At 37.6% G+C, this 18,661-nt stretch overlaps 1 protein-coding gene across 12 annotated transcripts in view; it reads right to left on the bottom strand.

The window, feature by feature from the left end:
* The window catches only part of Psd3 (pleckstrin and Sec7 domain containing 3), a 517,630-nt gene that overhangs the window by 71,536 nt on the left and 427,433 nt on the right, over positions 1 to 18,661 (bottom strand). For all 12 annotated transcript variants that reach the window (XM_004848243.4, XM_021261216.2, XM_021261217.2 and 9 more), the window contains one exon: positions 3,559 to 3,629. In XM_004848243.4, the coding sequence (XP_004848300.3) occupies positions 3,559 to 3,629 (71 nt within the window). The remainder of the gene's footprint in view (positions 1 to 3,558; positions 3,630 to 18,661) is intronic.

The raw sequence follows: 18,661 nt of genomic DNA, 5'->3' as shown, positions 1-18,661 counted from the left end.
AGGTATTGGAAGACTTAATATTAAAAATGTCTCTACTATTCAAAAACAATCTACAGATTCAGTGCAGTCTCTGTCAATATATTAAATGCATTTTTTTCCAGAAATAGACAATATAATCCTGAATTTCATACAGGTGACAAAGAACTACAAATAGCCAAATAATCTAGAGAAAGAAAAAAAATGTTAGAGGACTCACATTACTGATTACAAGACTTATTATAAAGCTACAGAATAAAAAAAAAAAAGCATGGTACTATCTTAAAACAGAGCAATGGAAGAGAACAGAGAACCCCAGAAAATCTCGTGTATGTATGGTCATATAATCTTCAACAAGGATGTCTGTCAATGGTATACAATGGGAAAAATACCGTATCTTCAACAAATAGTGGTTAGGAAACTGTTTACACATATACAAAAGAACAAAAGTGATCCATATATTACACCACACACATGCACAAATACACATATGCACACAATGAAAAATGGATTAAAGACCTAAATATTGAAGACTTGACGCTACAAATTCCTAGAACTCTGTAACATTGAGGTTGACAATGACTTCTGGAGAGGCCACAAAAAACAGATTCAATGAAATCAAAGACAGTTGGAACTGCATTAAACTAAAAAGTTTCTACATGGAAAGAAATCAACAGTTTTCTGAAATGGTAACCTGGGAAATGGAAGAAAATATTTCCATTATACATGATAAGCATCAATACTCAGTAACAGAAGGAACAACTACACTTCAACTGCAAAGAAAACAAGCAAGCTGTTTAAAAAAGCAAAGAATGTGAATAGAAATTTCTCTAAAGACAAATGACCAACATGACTAATTACAAAAAAATACAAATGTGGCATTCTATATAAATAAATTTATGTAAATAAATTGTGATATTTCCCATCCCTGGTATAATGCCTAACACCCAGGAAGAGGATGGGGGAGACTATAAAAATTATCAAGATTTAATATGTATATCCTCAAGATGAATGTAATTATTATGTATCATGAACATATAGTACTAAAAAAATACCTACCTGACACCTGTAACTTTAAGGAGAAAGTTTTATTTTGCCTCACATTTGAGCATTCAATCCATGGCCAGCTGGTTCCAAGGAAGAAACAGCTTAGCTCATGGTGTCCAGGAAGCAAAGCAGGAGAACAGTGCCAGGGAGGAAGGGGAACCAAGACACAGTGCCCAGGATCATGCCTCCATGACCCACCCACACCTGGAAATGTGCTTTACTAATTCCTGGGGCAGCTCCCAAGCCAATCAGGTTAATGATACAGGTTAACTGTCTCAAAAATATAACACACATACTTGGACTCCATACTCATTTCCTGGCACATGCTCCTACAACCTCTGGAAACTCCAGACTGATAGAAGTGCCTTTTACATGGTGATGGGAAGACTGGTGGCAGGTGATCCCTAGACAGCTTCAGGACAAAGGCTGGTAGCCAGAAAGACCAAATCAGGATTTAGAGCCCCAAACCCCAATCCCCAACCCCCTAACTCACCAACCAGATCAATCACTCTCACATAATGAAGCCTCCATAAAAACCCAGAGGGGCTGGGTTCGTAAGAGCATTTGGAGAGCTGAACAGATGGAGGAGCCTGGAGCGAGGTGCACCTGGAGAGGGCATGAAAGCTCCATGTCCTCCTCTCATATCCTGCCCTGTGTATCTCTTCCATCTGGCATTCATCTGTATCCTTTGTAGTATCATTTCTAATAAATGGGTAAATATAGCTAAAACATGTTCCTGAATTCTGTGAGCCACTCCGAGACAGTGATGATGGGGCCATGAGCACTCCTGATTTACAGCTATTGGTCAGTGGGACAGGTGACAATCTACTACTTGTGACTGGCATCTGAAGTGGGTGACAGTCTTTTGGGACTGCAGCCCAAACTGTGGTGTCTGAAACTGTCTCAATGCCAATGTTGTCGGAATTTAGGTGACTTAGAAGACACCCAGCTGGTGTCTGCTGGAGAATCGGGGATCACAGAAGAATTCTGTATTAGGTGTGAGAGTCTGCAATGGGAAAAATAGTTTGGGCTATTCTTATTTATAATAACAATTGAAAACTATAATTAACTATCACCTCATAAATGTTAGCATGGCTATTACAAAGAAACAACAAATAACAAGTGCTGATTAAGACCTGGGGATTAGAATCTTTATGTACTCTAGTTGAGATGTCAAAGAATGCTGTGACTGGAAAATTGCACAGGGTTCTGCACGAAGCAGGAGTGTATGATTTAGCAATCAGACTTTCTGGTATTTATCTAAAATAAATAAATATTATATCATAAAGAGATAGTTGCACTCCGTGTACATTGCAGCATTATTCACAATAATCAAAGAGGTAGAAACAACCTAAATTTCCATGACGGATGGTTGGATTAAAAATTGCGGCACATACACATAAAGCCATATTACGCAGCATTAAAAAGAGAGGCTATTCTGAAATTATGCTACAACACAGATGACCTTTGAGGACATTATGTGACTTGAGATAAGCCAGTCAAGGAAGGACAAATTTTGCATGATTCTTCTTACACAAATTATCGAAGTCAGCCAAACTTATAGAAGCAAACTAGAGTGGTAGTTGCAGGGGCTGAAGAGGGTGCAATTAGAGAACTGCTATTCGGTGGGCGTAGCGCTTCCCTTATACAGTTCTCACCCAGGTCTGTTGTATAACATTATGCTTACAGTTAACAATGTTGTACCGTACATATAAAAATATAAGATGGTAGATCTCATGTTATCTTTTCTTTTTTAACCACAATTAAAAAAACAACAACAACATATTTCCTCAGACACCACTGAGGGCAGTGTTGTTATTGCCTGGCTTATCAAGTGTGCTGAAATCATGCTAGGCTGTCCTTGGAAGTGAGGTACTCTTTCCAGTCAAGAATCTAGTCAACATACAACTTTTCTATCTTTTTTTTTTTGGTACCGGGGACCGAACTTGGGTCCTTACGCTTGAGCAGCAGGCGCCGAAACCACTGAGCTAAATCCCTGGCAACAACTTTTTTATCTTAACCCACACAGAGCTAGAAAAGACTACCCCCTTCAGAGAACCAGAACCTATCACATGAACCCCCACAGATTTCCAGAGTCTGAGACTAGAAAGAAAGGATCCTGATAGGCTTAAGTAAAAATGTTTTAGGGCTCAAAAGAAAATGCACCTTTGGGTAGGACCGAAATTAAGATAGTTAAATAACATAGTGTGAAGGCTGTAACTAATCTAGTGTAAATATTTATGGAAACAGGTGTTGCTATGGGGCTGCATCTGTGCAGACCGTTTGAGGTCTAACTTACCCTCTTATGTTCAACAGTTCTAAATGAACAGTTCAAACACAGCTCATCCATTCCTCTGACCGAGTGTGCACTGTGTACACATGGGTAACTGAACAAAACCTTGTCAACACAAAATAAACACACACGATGAACCTGAGGAGTCTTGTGGGTGTTTGATGTAAATTTTTGTACAGAGGATTTTAGGGGTACTCTCATAAAGTTCTGTGGGCTTTATTTTCTATCCATTGTACTTTTACCTTTTGCAAGTAAAGAACTGTTCCCTTCAGGACAGCATAAAAGGTTTTCCATCCTCGTTTTCCTCTTGGAGCTGGAGGGAAAAAAATGTAAAGTTTTATTTGAAAGAAATCAGCATTTTAGAAAAGAGACACTAAAACATAACATGATGATCGTGTTTCAGCATTCCCATCTTATTAGCTACCAAAATGAATAATGATGAGAAGTAAAACTTTCTTGAGCTTTATGGTGTACCAGTTAGTACACTTCCTATATATTGTCTTACTTCTTCCTCATATACTCTTGCCAGGTAGGTATTATGGCTCTCTCTTTTTATAAATCTAAAGCACAGAGAAATAATCTGCTCATAGTCACACAACTAGCAAGAGGAAAAGCTGGAAACGGAAGCTAGGCAGCATAGGTCTACACTTTGCCTGCTAGTAGAGATGATTTATAGCCTAGGAAACCAAAAGAGCCTGACTGAAGCTTAAAGACTAGATTATGAGCCGACCATTCATCCTCTCTTGGCATTTCTCCTCTCCCCACATAGATGATAGCCTTAACTGCTGTCACTCCTGGGCAGATCTGTGCTGCAGATCTTGCTACAATGCAGTTTTTTGTCTAAGCTTCTTTCACTACCCTGTGAATGGCTTGAGAGCAGATAGTGCTTTTTGGAGTCCACAGAGCCTAAGGCAAGGCAGACATTAAGCACCACTACAGTTACTATCCAAATTAATTTCTTTAGAAATGTTTATGTTTTCTTGTTTAGTTTTTGGAGTATAAAGTACAATATCTCTATCTACTTAAATAAACTTTTACAAATTGTCCTAGCAAAACCATACACTGGCAAAACAGTTTTCTGCTTAGCCTTAATGCTAATAGAATTAAAACCTGTAGCTGGATAATGTTATCGCCTATGTCATTTTTCTAAACATCTTAGTCCAAATAGATAGGGAAGACCATGTGTTCATATTCCTTTTCAAATATTTTATGGTCTTTGGGACATTTAACTTGGAAATCTTATTTGTTCAGTAAGTAGATTCATATGCAAATCATTTAAATCTCATTTGACTGAACATTTGGAATTCTTAGGCTTGGAAACGAGGTGACTATCCACCTACAGAACTCCAGTGCTCCTGCCAACACCACACTGAGCTATCCACCTGGCGAGAAAGGCCTCATAACATCCGCTCTGCAGGTTTTCAGGGGAAATTAAAAAATACTATCCCTTCTGTTTCCACTAGAGGAGGTTTAAAAGCATGTACTTGAAAATAAATGATCAAAATAAGCATATCATAATCTCCTTTTTAAAGAAGACCAGAGACTGATATAAAACAGAACCACAGATCAAACAAAATAAACGTTTACTACACTGTTCATCAGATGACAAATTCTGACACTGGTTGCAGAAGAACTCAGCACACAGAAGTGGCCTGGAGCTGTGGGACCTGCCAGAGAGCAGGGTCAGAGGCACCAGGGCTCAGCGGCAGAGGCAGCAGCAGAGGAAAAGCAGACTAGCTGGTTTCTAGCCCCCTCTAGACTTTATCTCGCCTTACACCTATCCTTGCACCCAACCCTAACTCGGAAACTGCTGCCCAGTCTCTCAACGCTTCAAGACTTCCGCTGCTTTAAAATACAGGTCATCTATACAACTTAAGGCACAGCACTGGCTAAATGGTGGAAGGAACTTATGAGAAAACCTTTTTTTCTGTCTTTCTTTTAATGGGATTAAAGGCTTTCCTTGAAGCCCTACAGCTAGTTTAGTAGGATCTTGAGACCCTTTCAGTTCATAGATGTACAAATTTATTTTTCAGCTTTCAAGTGAAGTCAGTCCACGGACTCATGTAAATGCTTTGCTATTACCACACTAAGTCTACTAGAAACAGATTCTTCCAAAGAGCTCTCCAGGTGAGATGTGATCTTAAGCATCATTCTTGAGTTACTGATACTAAGTCACCCTCCACTGCATCATTACTGACCCATCTTTCACAGAACAGTAGGACTTAATCTGTCTAAATTACAATTTAGTTGTTTAAGACATGAATGAAGCTGTACACAACCCTCTCAACACGACAATTTAGAAGAAAATGCTCATCAGTATATTGCTAGTGTGCTATAATAACAGTGTTCTGAGCGTCTGACATGTGACAATCTACCTAACTCACATCATCATCCTAAGAATAAGGCACTATTATTACTTCCACTTTGTACAAAAGTGTGGTTGCAAACAAACGGAATTCAGGAAAAGGGACACTGTGCACTACAGGAGGCTGGGAGGGCACTCTAGTCATAGACTTTACTGCTCTGACTTTAAAATCCACACCCAGCATTTGTAATTTAAAGGGTCCTTAGACTATGGGTTGTGAAATGAGTAGAAATTGAGGGCACAATATATGTGTTGTTACATATCTAAAACAGGGTAAACAATCACTGCAGTTGTATAATGAACACAGGAGAGGAAGGAGGGAAAGGATTACCAATCTAAAACTCAGGGTTTCTGAACAAAAGGAGAGAAGTGGTAGGGAGTTGGCATACAGACTTATTTTAACAAATATCTAGGTATCTACTAGGAGAGGGCGTTTACCAAAATTAATTAAAATATACCATTTTTAATGTCTAGATCATGCTTTCATAGCAGTTCTTAATATGTGTATTCAAGTCCAAAGATCCCTAACTGCTTTCCTTTCTGAAAACAAAAGGGTCTTGGAATGTGTTAATTCTAATCATCTGCCATCATCTTTATGTGAAAACGGTGTCTATTAATTTAGCTTTAAAAAAATCTACTGAAATAGACATCATTTTCTTTAAAAAAATAAACTGTTATTGTTCTGTTTAAGATTTATCCTCATGTTTACTTTTATCTTTATTCATCACTTCTTTCCACACTTCAGATTGTTCTAGGGTGCCCCTTTAAATTGCTTCTTGAAGTCTATCCTTAGAAGTTTCTTTAGTCAAAGTCTTTTGCTAATAATGTAAGAAGCAGCTTAACTAGTTTATAAGAAAGGAGCTAGTAAGGCACAGAACCTAAGATATAATTTGCTGGTGAGTGTTACAAAGAACATAACACGTACACTGGGTTCAAGCTATATGTATTGCTAGGCTCAGGAATATAAAACCAAACATATACTAATAAAATAAAAAAATAAAAAGCAAACACCGGAAAAGAATAGGAGCTAAGACTCTGATCTGGAAAGCAGTTCCTTAAGTAACTGGAATGCATGGAGTAAAATGTAACCAGTTCTCTTTGAAGTCTACATTAGAAAGCCTGAGCCTAACTGGATATTTTAAACCCAAGGAGACACATGTGGTAGGTAACCACTGGACAAGTGAGCAAATTCCCTCTCTGCTTATCTATGAAAGACCTAGGCAAGGAGTCCACACTGGCAGCTCACTTTGAGGGCCTCCTCCAGACTACCCTCCTAGAGCTTTCTTTCTTATACTTCCAATAAACACTTCCCCTTTCACTGCCTTCCCTTCTGTCCATGATTTCATTCTTCAACTTCATGAGATAATGGACTCAGTCTTTATGGTGTCAGCTGTTTCAGTAACTTTGTTTTCTATTTTTGTTTATGAAAAATGGTCTTCATTTCATAAAAATATTGCAAGTTGTAGATTACTTTTCCTTACGAAGATACATTTCACTTTCCTGACTCTGCAGGAATGTCTACTCTGAAGCTAAAAGGTAGGTCTAGAGATGAGATTCTTTTAGTTTAACATGCGGTTGCTCTTTTTACTTTCTGTGTATTATTACAGATATCCTGAAGTCATTGCATCTTTGAATATTGTCTTGTCCTCCATTGTCTCCATTACCTTAACACTCCAAACACCCCATCCTGACTTCTTCCTTCCTTCCATGTGTGTCTTAACTAACTCTTCATATTCTTCACCTCTTTGTCCTTTGGAGCTCAAAGATGTGCAATTTTATCCTCAGTACATCTGGTACCCCCAGATCCAGAAATGCCTTGTAGGGTTAGAGTCCTGGCCTTAGCTTATCTCCCTAGAGTTGGGCACTCATGCCTTATTCCTGGCCTCCTTAGACTTGCCTTTGATTGTTATGGGTTAATCCAGTTATTTAAAAAGTGTTTAAAAATATCTTGTCTATTACTTTTAGATGTTTTTTAATGGGAGAGTTCAGAATCTGCAGGCCATCGTATTGTGAAAAGTACACTCTTTGGTTCCTTTTCTTTTTTTTCTAAGAATTTATTCATGAACTTTGCAATCCAGAATGAATTCATTTTGAGCAGGACACAAAAAATATTGGGGATGAGGTCAGGGAAAAATCAGAGCAAGGGAATCAGTGAGGAGGTTACTGCAAGAGCCCAGATAGGGAGAAGGGGCCAAACACAAATAGACATGTACAATGAATTAAGATTTTTTAAAAAGTGGAAGGAGAAAAGGTAATAAATTTGAGCATCTATATTGCAATGTTGTATCCACTGGGCTAGCATTATGCTCATTCAATGTGTGATCCAAAAAACATCTCTCAGGTAGGTATTGCCTGGATTCCATATTAACATCTCCATAATTAATTACATTTGCAGTCCTCAAAGGTAAGCTGCCAAGGAGGCTGTCCAACTAAAGATTTCAAAGCTATCATACAGGACAGCTAAACTGAGGAAACACATTCTGAGGAGACATCAAGGTAGGGAAGCCATCAGGTGGCAATCCTTTGGAATGCTCAGATCTGTTGTTCCTGTGAGGTGGACACTGAGACAGGAAAGTAGATGATGAGAGAGGAGTACTAATATGGGACTTCCTCTAATCTCTTAATGCTAAAGCCTTCACTGCTCATAGCTACAAATCTTAGAAGAGAAATACAACACTGTATCTTTCCTCTGTGGTGTTGCTAGTCTAGCAGTTTTGCAGAATGATAATAAAGTTAATGGCATCAATAATTATGGGACTAATAACAGTAGCAGTTAATATTTACTGAGCACATATTATTTTAGTTCCAGGACTTGACATGTACAAATTAAAGCCCACACATCTGAGGGTACCACAGTCACAATCTTCATCATAATCTGAGATTCCACCTGACATGTAGCACTTGGTTTCCCATAGCGGTAGGCATTTGTGCTCTGGTCTGTGTACAGGGAAAGCCCCTTAAACCATAATCAGGAAACAATGTTCTGGGTAACTCTGAGATCCTGAGGTGACCAAATTGTTTAAGAGCTGATTCTGCAGGACACTGACCTATCAGGAAACACCATTCTAACAGATTGAAGGAACATTTACAGTAAACAGCTTGTACAACTGTACCAGTATGCCCTCCTTGAGTCTCAGTGCTGCTTGGAAACTGCTTCCTGACAACTGTGGGTTCAAATAAAAATGAAACAAGGTAAGAAGCCTCTGAGATTGTTATTCTGCATCACACATAGACATGGACACACACACACACAAAGAAAATATATTTCTGCAAAAGAAAAACTGGCAGCTGCTCCAAAAATGACTGATATTGGAACCAGCACTGATTCTTCAATATTTCAAATCAGTTATTATTTCCTCATTTTTATTACACATTGGAAGAAATCTTTTTGGAAATATAAGTAGTGTGAATAATTTAGCTCTGTTCCTCATAAAAGAGTGAAATGCATATCTGAGAGTGAAAGGATAGGGTGTCACCTGCTTTCAAAGAGTACAATATCAAATATCCCTCAGCAATAAAATACTCAGTAATGGATATAAGCCAAAAAAGTTGTTTTTTAAACCCCAAAGCTATACGCTTTATACAAAGTTTATATTTACATGTCGTACTCACCAGTTTTAATTTTTTCTCAACTGAAATGAAAAAGGACTATATTTAAGATCCTAATGCTTCACTATTTCTATTTTATTAAAAGGAAAGTGTTTTGCCTACATCAAAATTTTGCCCTGTTTTTGACCATTCTTTATTTTTGTATTCCCCAGTCATCTACTTTTTCCTTTTCTTCAAGTTTAGCATCATTAATACATAACATTCAAAAATATAGTTTGCACATTGTTCATTTTTTTCATTTAATACACCACCAACCTGTCTTTTTCATTTGTTATCTTAAAAACATTCTCCCACTGTCCCATGTGAAAAAACAAAAATGCCTATCTACATCAATGAGAAGGAATTCTCCCTCACAGCCTAGAGAAAATCACAGCCTAAAGGCTAAAGTCCCTGCCAGGCCAGGAAACAGGCCAGGAAACATGCGGCAAGATAGTTCTAATGCAAAATACTTTCAATTGCTTTAGGTTCATAAAGAGAGTTATTCAAAATACACTGCCATTGAAAGCATTCCAGAAAAAATTCAGCAACTGGCTGAACTTGGAAACAATGATGAAGTCAGCAAAAGTTCTTCTATACTAATGCAATGAAGACACCTCTATATTAATTTGTTAAGGGCACAAGATATTTTATAATTTGCTTTATTTCCCTAGTGATGGTATCTGAAACTAAAGCAAAATTCTCAAAGTGTCTCTCCTGCAGGATGAAGCACCAGTCTCATTAGGAAGCAATCTGACATTGTACATCATGGAAGCAGGTGACAACTCATGCAGAGAGAAATCGTTTTGCAGTATATTTGCAAAAGATTTAAGTAAATCTTTAGGTGACAGACTCACAGATTATTGAGTGAAGCTTAGAGTAACCCCTAGCTTGCTTTTACTAAATAACCTCAGGCACCAAAAGAAATGCTGTACTACTCACTCTTAATTAATAGAACAGAGCTCAGGCACTTTTAGGATGCTGCTTGAAGCAATGAAGTCCAAGCTGAGTGTAACAGGTTACCGGTGGGAGATGACTCACACGGTGCCATGTAAGTAACTGATAGTATTAATTATCCATAGCTCTGCAACAGAGTGGTAGAAATAAAATAGTACTGCTACAATGATAGATTTCTAAATCATTTATTTGAAACACAAGGCCATTTACATATTTTTTTAAATTAAGTTAATTCTTATTTCTCTTTAAAATATGAAAATGTTGTCAACTCTATTTTATAAAAGGAAAGACAGGCAACCTTAAAAGAACCTGAGAACCAATCTACATTTATTGTTTTCCCAAGAAAATATTTCCTTCTTTCATCTAATGGAATAGATTATATTACTGATGGATAACAAAACAAGAAACAAAAGAGAGAACTGGAAGAATAAGCTACTCAAAATGCCCTTTGGTGAGCAGATGTTCTCCACATGGCTCTATGTCTATTAAGAAGTAATCAAAACTTTAATTCTAAAGTGAACTATAATGGTAGAAAGTATTTTGAACTGGGATCCAGGCACTTTTGGCTTTTATTTATATCTTAGCATTATTTGTCTGATTTTAGATGTTACCTAAAATTCTGGCTACAAATCTATAATTTGAATATGTTACAACGTACCATCATTACTTTATTATGTTGTTCAGGTATTCCAGACATATAAATAAGATTAGAACATACACCATACCCTTAAAGAGTTCAAGTATGGAGACAGTTACATTAGCAAAGAAAGTTAATAAAGCATAATAACCCATATAAACCACATAGCAGCATGGCACTAGCCCAAGACAGTCACAGTAGAATTTAAGGATCTATGATGAGGAGGATATTATGTAAGAGTTTAGCTTTAAACAGAGCTTTGAGGAATAAAAACAAAGCCAACATGTTTTTCTTTTGATCTTTCACCTTCTCTACATACGAATAGAAATGCAGATTCTATTATGAAAGTATCATAAAATTCCAAATTATCACTATCATTTATCAAGATTCCCTTGGACACAAGTTGACATAGTATTTTTTTTTATATTTTAAGGGAAAATAAGAGAACCCGATGTGAAATTCTGGCTTCACTGTGTGGACTCAGGGCAAGTAAGTCATTTAGTCAACTCCACTTTCTTCCTCTGGAAAATGTGAACCAGACAGTATGTACACTTCATAGAGTTATTCTAACAAATCAGATAAATTAATATGTATGAAGCCTTTAGAAGTTTCTTTAAAATTAAAAATACTGTCTGCTAAAGACAATGCATCCAATTTTCATCCTAAAATGCAAAGAAATTTTTCAGTACTTCAGTTATTCAGATTTTTTTTTTCTCTGCAAAAGTCAGTATTTTGGGACTTCCCCCTCTACATTAGTGACACATTTCTAATAGAAAGCAGTACTTAACATATAATGCCCTAATTCATTAGTGGAGGGTGAAAAGCAGCACACTAAATAACAAATTTATTGCTTCCATGTAGTCCTAAACCCTGTCACGATAACAGAGATATTAAGCACGAATGCAAACAGAAGATACAGTATATCAAAGGAGAAAAGTTGATAGAAAACATTCTACCTAAGAAATAAGCTACAAAGATATTCAAATCTAACTTATAAACAAGTACCTTTCCCCACTTATCTAGAAGGCGGTTCACTGGTGGTTACTACTAGAAGCACTGAAAGAATTTAAATGGATGGTACTAGGACTAGGAAAGAAAGCAGTTTGTAACAAGAATGTGTATCATTAGCTCAGGGTTACATGAAAAATGAGTAGGAAGCAACAAAACTGTACTTTCAATACCATTTTTTTTAAGGAAAAACAAATATGACAGCCACAGAAAAATTTTCAAATCTTGTTTAACCCTCAAGCTATCTCATCACTTCCTAGAACAGTGCTTTCTCTAATACCATCATGACTTGCCTGTGTCTTCACTTCAATCAGGCACTGTTTAATGCCATCTCATCTAGGTGTGTCTTCTACCACCCCCTGCAACACAGCACTGCATACTTCTTCCATTCTCTCCAAATCTTGACTTTTTTTAACCTGGCACTTTTTAAAAATTTATTTATTTCTGAGACAAGGTCCCACTAAGTTGATAAATTCCCCAGGCTGGGCTCAAATTGGCAATCCTCCTTCCTCAGCCTTCTGGAGTACTGGGATTAAAGGTAGGAGCCACCAGAACTTGCTGTTTTTGATACACTTTTCAGTAAATTGAGCATAGTAAACTGTTACTCAAGTTCACAAACTTCATTTATGTGAAAGTGATTAACACTGAAATTCCAAGAAAATCAAGCACATCAATGATTTCTTTTTCATAATTTTTGAACAATTTATAGAGCACTTTATAAAACTTACAAGAGGCAAGGTGCTGAAATAAAATGTAAGATTAAATCCCTGCAGTCTGAGAAGTGCTGAATCAGGCAAGTAGGCTTATCAAGATAGCAAATCAGGTTCCTTCCGCAAGCACCCAATGACCTAGGGAAGGACGGAGTCAAAGATCCTGCTGAGCATGCACCTCTACAAATAGCAATTCAAATAAGCCCTTGTAATTGTAAAAGAGCCCAAGGCTCACTGGCACCTTTAAAATGCCTCTGGGCGAAAGCTGCTGCAGGTCAAAAAAATAACTCACAGTGGCAAGGATGATCAGTCCCAGACAGGATCTGTTCTCCAGACAATGTGATGGCAGCCCCACTGCTTCCTAAACCCAGGGGCTCCAGCAGAGACTTCTGGCACTTCCTTCCGAGAGATGGGATTCATGATCCTTGTATGCTACAGGACCAGGTTGTACCTTATCACTTACACACTGGTGCCAAAAAGCAGATTTTGTAAGTGATGCCACGTATGTTCAACTCAGCTTTTCCCAACTCAGGCCAAATGTAGCTGTTTATTATTTAACTTGCAGTGATCTCAAATGCTTCCCACCTGTAGGTAAGAGGACTACCGGGATGCACCCCAGAACCACGAGGGACATCAACTCTCATGAAAGATGCTAAGTACTGCTGAAACACCAGCACCTGTGGACTAATCCAGTCATTTCAATCCCCAAGTTGTTTTCTGTAAATGGTGCTGTCTGCCCTCTGTATCCTGGGTTTCCACATCTGTGAATTCAGCCAACTGCAGATTCCAAAAACAAAACTTAAATTTGCTATGCTCTGAGCCCTGGGCTGGCTGAATCTGAGAAGGAACTGGTGCTTAGGAGCATATGGCTGTAGCCTCCAGCCATTCCCTAGAAGGCAGTCACTCCTTGTTTGGCCTTGTTTTGCTGGAGTCTCATTTCTGTATTGTGTAGTTGGGCCTGGGATGGGCTGCATCAGTACTGAAAATGTAAAATTTGAGGGGGGCCCATTTTTTATATACAGTATAACAGCTATTGACATAGCATTTGTCTTAGGCATTATAAATAATGTAGAGATGATTGAAAGTATCTGGGAATATGCTCAGAGATTATATGCAAAGACTGCATGAGTACGCTGGCAGTTCTGGAACCAATCTCTTGCAGACGTAGAAGATAAATGGACTGTAACAGCTATTAACAGAATTTTAAAAAGAGAAAATACATACAATCTTACCATAGGCATTGTTTTTGATTGATAATCATAGTACGATAAATGTTACACTTTCCCTCAGGTATCATTATTTTGCAAATTTTACATTTTTAGATTTATATTTAATTATTACTTTAAAACACTCCCTCACATTAATATTATATTTTACTAAGAAATATGTCAAATAATATGAAACACTGATTTTTTTCCAGATAACACATTACATCTGTCTAGCGTCACTCTCAGAAGTAAAAATGTAAGAGAAAATAACATCCTCCCCACACAAGTATCAAAAATCATTAGTCTAACCAGAAATAACTACCAAAAATTTGATATACAAACTTCTAATCATTCTATTATGTGTAAATTTATCACAGAAATTGTAATATACTTTTGCTTTAAAAGTTTTCTAATTATATATCACTTTTAAAAAGACTGAAAAAGGTAACATTGTTTGATCATATTTTACTTCATGCTCCTTTTACTAGGCATTGAGCTGTTTGCAAGATGATGATATTCTGCAGCTGAAGCAATGGTCGCCTCTGTAGCAGGCACCTTGCTAAGCATCCTGGCAAGCATTGGACTGGCTGCTCAAGGACCTTGTGGTAGAGCTCAAACCATTTCATTATCGACCCTCCTGCCAACAACAGCAAAGTGGAAAGAGGAGGGAAAACTTTACCCTAGTTTTAAAATAATGGCTCAGCTTTACCTTCTCTTAAAGTGCCTTCTGTCTCGAATGTTTTCTCTTTCAGAATATTTGTATCCATAATCTCTATGACCACAGATTTCATGGACTTCCTGTTGCAATTCAGTGCTGAGCTCTCAGTTGAATGACACTACTCAGGTGTAACCTGTCCCTGCCCATCTTCCCCACCAAGACCAACGCTGGCACAGATGGTGCTCAAAATATTTTTTGAGATGAATCAGTGACTTTTCTAGTTTTAAAACTTGAATTTTTAAGTCAGTACTGTGTATTGACAACATTTTTGTACATTAATTTTTTTATCATGGGGATTAATTTCTTTAGGATACTACTAGGTTCCCCTTTACCCATGCTTTCAATTTCCATGGTTTCAGTTACCCGTGATCAACAACAGTCTGAAAATATTAAATGGAAAATTCCAGAAATGAGCAATTCATAACTTTTGAATTGCATGCTACACTTAGTTGTATGAGGTAATCTGAAGCCATCCTGCTCCAACCAGGCCAGGAAGTGAATCATCCCTTTGTCCAGTTATCCATGCTGTGCATGCAGTGACTCAGCAGACCTACCCCAGATCCTTTATCTTGGTATTGTGGCAAGAATGTTCAAGTGATCCTTATTTTACTTAGTAACAAGGCACAAGGGTCGTCATGAACTTGCTTAAGAGAAGCCATAATGTGCTTCTTTAAGAAGAGGAGCAAAAGTTTATAGAAAGAAAAAGAGAATCATATGATGAAGTTGCTAAGATCTATGCTAAGAATCAATCTTTCATCTATGAAATTGGAAAAAGGAATCAGTGCTAATTTTGCTGTTGTACCTCAAGCTACAAAAGTGATAGTCATAACGGGTGACAAATGCTTAGGATGGAAAAGGGGATTAATTACAGGCCTCACTGCTGCCTACAATTTCAGGCATTTTCTGAGGATCCTGAAACATATCCCCTGTGGATAAGGAAGACAACTGTACTGTATTATTATTATTATTATTAATTTGTTGATAAAAGATTGAACCCAGGGCCTTATGGCTACTAAGCTTCTGCTCTACCACCGAGCTACATCCCTGGCTCTTGTACTATATTTTCAATTTCAAATTTTCATCAGATTTTTGAAGAAATTGATATACTGCATTAAATTATCATTGATGATTTGCAAAACTTATTTGCTTCTTTCTCTTAACTGCTAACTAAACCTGAAAGGTAAACAGAACAAGTCAAGAGCAAAAATAGAATCACTTCTGAAAAATCAGATGCAGTGAAAACTGTGCATACTTCTTTCAGAAAGAAATACGTCAGAGATTCTGCACACAGACTTTTTTGGTGCTGAAAGATTGGCAGTTTATATATTCCCCTGTTCCCTGTCAAAAGTACTGCTTCTGAGGAGAATGGTGGGTGGCCTCTTTTCACCAACTTTATTGCAGAAAAGGGTAGATTTTAAATTAAAGACACAAGCCATCGAAATGGAACTTTTGAATCTAAATCTTATTCTTTCAGGCTACATGTAGAATCGTGAAGAGGTTTACCCCGTCTGAAACTGAAATTCCACCAAACTTGACTTCCTGTGACAAATGCCTACCTGAGTCTTCCCAAGCTGCCCTTCCTGGCTGCCTTCTCAAAAACCTCATGTTGGAGCTCAGACCTCTTCACTATCGACCCTTCTGCCAACTACAGCAAAGCAGAAAGTGATAGGTCTCCCACTACCTCAGCAGCTATTATGTATAGTAGCTGCCCTCTTCCTATCGTGCCTTGCCCCCGCCCCTGTGTGACGTCATGCCAAGATGGTTGCTCCCACCAAAGAACAAACCCTTCTTCCCAGCATGCCCCTGGTCCCACCCAGAGAGTAACCTAAAACTCGCTCACCTCCTACCACCTACTGACGTCACAGGCTCCTCCATTCCCTAGTCACTTCCTCACTCAACCCCGCCTCAGCTTCTACAAACCCCACCCCAGTCTCTATAAAAGACTCTCCCTGCCCCGGCCATATTGCTTTTGTCTCTCCTTTGTTCAGAGACAGCCCTGCAGATCTATTCCCCTAATAAAGGCTTACTGTGGCCTGGTCTGGTCTTGGTCTTTGGCCCTTTTACCTGACAGAAAGCACAGGGAAAACTTCAGCCTACTTTTAAAATAACTCCTTTGCTTTGCTGTCTCTTAAAGAGTCTTTCTCTAACAGGAGGAGACAACTCTCGTGGGGGGGAGATAAAACCATTCCACTTTTATTATCTCTTAATTATAGTGTCGCTGTTCCCAATGTTATACAATAGCACAGATTTCTGCCTGCACTGCCATTCTAAACTCTATTTTCAGTAGGTGTGACTCAGAATAACATCTACTCTCTCACATTTGACATGAGGGACTAAATTTTCAAACTTTTGATGACAGCCAAGTCTGTAAATCCCTCTCCAGTGAGTGCACCTCCTTAACCTCCTCCAGGGGATACCCAGCACTCCTTGGGCTCAGAGTGTTTCAAGTGACATGGGAAATATGTGCCACCAAGAATTTTCACATCCTCAAAAAGCAGTTAATATTAGAGTATTTCAAATCAGAAACTAATCTTGGGTTGGCAAACAACTGAAGAATCTATACTAACAACACGATCACATGATCAAAATATTTAAAAATTACTACGGTGAGATGTCCATATGATGCCCTCTTCACTCCTTGCCAACTCCTCTAGTCTTTTTCTAAAAGAATCTACCTGTTAACATTTGATTTATTTTTTTCTGTTAGTTAAAGTTAATTGCATTCACATCCCAAGACAATGTGTTTCTTCCACTATGTCATAATAGGTTAGAAACATTTATTGGATTTCTGCTGCAATAGATGAGGATTTAGCAAACTTTACAACCCCATTTTATTTTCCTAACATACTTCTATCTATTTATTTATATTTATATTAATCTCCACGGTATAAGGAAGCATGTTGACATTTTTTGCATGTTTGAGGATTTTTATCCTTGCTTTATTAAGGGATTACTCACAAATACAAAAATTGTATATATTTATACACTTTGCTGTCTTACTACACACATATGCTGTGAAATAATTATTGCAATCAAGTTAATTAACATAACTTTCACCTCACACAGTTATCATTTTCCAATTTATTTTTAAATTGACAGGTAAGTGATGAGATTATTTCTGTTTCCTTGCTATAGGCAGACTCTTTTAACATCTGTCTGAAAAAGAAGCATAATGGGACTCCTTTGCTTCCCATCGACCCTGTTCTCCACTGTTAACTCTCAGTTCTTTCATGTGGACTCTTACAGGTCACGTTACACCATTTGCTCCCTGGGCACCCATGATTTAACTGTTCGCATTTCTGATCATCTTTCTAAATGTGAGCAGTGAGTACAATTCTAGCCCAGTGGGGAAGTTCTCAAATATTACACTGTAATGATGGCAGTCACAAAGCGATTTCATTACTTGATGCTAAACTTTGTGTTTTGGGTTTTCTGTTACTTTTCCCGGTCAGATTCCAAGAAAAATATGCTTATATGTTCCTAAATTTTCATCCAATCAGGTGCTCTATTAAGTTTTTAAAACTTGTCATGAAACATGTAAGACCCTATAAAGTTATTTTATTGCCAATTGTTTTCCAAAATATTTATACCAGTGATACATTATAGGGTAGAAGAGAGTTGATTTCTCTAAATCCTTGCTAATGTTTGGTATTCTTTCAAATTTTGGCTAACAGAAGTGATATGACATTTCATCATGTATTGAGCATTAAAGTATCACTGATAATTAGTGAGTTTGGGTATGTCTCCGTCTATGTATTGATCATCTGAGTTATTTTCTTCTATGAATGGCCTGTTTCAATATTTTGCCTATTTTTCTGTGATGTCTTTTTTCAATTAAGATTCACACACATGGGCCAGGGATTTAGCTCAGTGGTTCCACTGCCTGTCTTACAAGTGCAGGGTCTCAAGTTCGATCCCTGGTACAAAAAAAAAAAAAGATTCACACACACACATAGTGGTTTTAATACTTGATTAGTAATATGGACCATGTATCTTCTTGCAACCTATACACTGTCACTTAAATTTTTAAAAGAAAACTTTAAAGTGGTCTTGAGTTGGGGGTAGTACAGCTCAGTAGTACAGCAAGTTTTTGGTGTGAAATCCCCCAAATCTTTACTTTTAATGTAAATATGTATTAATATTTTCTTTAACTTTTA

Source organism: Heterocephalus glaber, unplaced genomic scaffold (assembly GCF_053883595.1).
Source record: "Heterocephalus glaber isolate CG9 unplaced genomic scaffold, H.glaber_assembly_v1.0 deba00001460, whole genome shotgun sequence".
Lineage (NCBI taxonomy): Eukaryota > Metazoa > Chordata > Mammalia > Rodentia > Bathyergidae > Heterocephalus > Heterocephalus glaber.
Note: the sequence above shows the minus strand (reverse complement) of the source record. Positions and strands in the feature narration are given on the sequence as shown.